This window comes from Acyrthosiphon pisum, chromosome A2 (genome assembly GCF_005508785.2).
Source record: "Acyrthosiphon pisum isolate AL4f chromosome A2, pea_aphid_22Mar2018_4r6ur, whole genome shotgun sequence".
NCBI lineage: Eukaryota > Metazoa > Arthropoda > Insecta > Hemiptera > Aphididae > Acyrthosiphon > Acyrthosiphon pisum.
The window spans coordinates 83,015,576-83,016,973 of NC_042495.1; the positions used below are offsets into that span (position 1 = coordinate 83,015,576).

The 1,398-nt window shown below is 34.2% G+C and overlaps 1 protein-coding gene across 1 annotated transcript in view; it reads right to left on the minus strand.

The window, feature by feature from the left end:
- Positions 1-495: 495 nt before the first annotated feature.
- Positions 496-1,398, minus strand: part of LOC100571588 — a 34,251-nt gene continuing 33,348 nt past the window's right edge. The window contains exons 3-5 of the mRNA XM_003245678.4: positions 965-1,342; positions 771-890; positions 496-700 (exon numbers count right to left, since the gene is read on the minus strand). Coding sequence (XP_003245726.1) covers positions 524-700; positions 771-890; positions 965-1,342 — 675 coding nt within the window. The 3' untranslated portion in view covers positions 496-523. The remainder of the gene's footprint in view (positions 701-770; positions 891-964; positions 1,343-1,398) is intronic.

Genomic DNA, 1,398 nt, shown 5'->3' on the forward strand with positions numbered 1-1,398 from the left:
TTCAAACCGCTAGGAAAAATAGTTCAAGTAAATCAATGTCGTATTTCGACCCATTGTAAAATTAAAAACTTGAAAGTCTATTTAAACTCCGAAGTATTCCCCTATGAAGATTTTCAAAGTGACTTTACCAAGAATAAGCTGGCGACATTATATCGCGCGTATGCAGAGTTCCAAAAATCTTACTATGGTCACGACGATGTGAAACCTCTGTTGAATCGAGCAGATTTCAAAAATCTGTCTCCAATTATAGTTGTTGACATGAGCCGACAGAACGATAACGTGAAAACATCAACCGTCGACCTCAGGATTGAACTAGAAGCAGACGAAGCGTTCCCAGCTTCAACATCTGCATATTGTTTAATATTGCATGACCAACTTATAACTTATAATCCATTCAATGGAGAAGTAAGAACCTTGTAAATATTTATTGTAAACCTTACTATTATTTTAATAAATGAAAATACTTTTTATAAATCACGCTTGTTTTTATTTTTCACATAAATTAGTTAATTTCCTATAAATATTAAAATAATTGACGTTGTACACGTCGAATTGGTGTTGGGTGTTGAGCGTAAGTCGATTGAAATGGTGATGGTGTCCTGACTTGGTAGAAAAAATCAGGCCCATCGTTTACCTCACATGCCTGCGGGTTGCGAATCTCGGCTGGTGTCCATGTAGGTCCGTCAATATGATCTAGTGCCTGGGAAAAATAAATATAAAATAAATTTTGTGTTTTTATTTTTTTTAAAATATGTTTATATATAAATTACCTTAGCTAAAATATCATCCTTAGGCTGATTAAATCCATCACGTGCAGATGAAACGTCGTGCATGCTGAATATATTGCTGACCGGCGAATAGCTTGGTGTATCCATTTCAACATTTTGTAACTAAAATAAAAAAAAAATGTATTAAATATTTTTTTTTTTTTTTACATGTAGGTACTACTATATTTATGAATTACCTCATGCGCCAACTGTTGTAATACAGTTTCAGCTAGTTGTACGGTTGCATACATTTGTATTTGACCGATCATGTTTGGGTAAATTATCTCCGTTCGATCGTCTTGTACGTTTTTAATGAATATTAACATCTCTTCTAAATTTTTCGGTGGTGATTTAAGGTGAGCAGATTTCTCATGTAGATACATTGCAAAATCGTCGAACTGTCTTGTAATTAATGGAGCAGTGTTTACTTCTTTCCGTACAATACTTTCAAAAATACTACATTCAAGATATTGAAGCTTAATAAAGTCCTCCCGATTTAACAGTACTCTGCATCCGTCCTGAGTTTTTGACTCTATTACTAGCACATTTTCTCCGCGATACACCAATACACCATACTGGATATTTTATGAAATTCCGTCTCAAGAAATATTACTGCGCTTGTACTGGACCG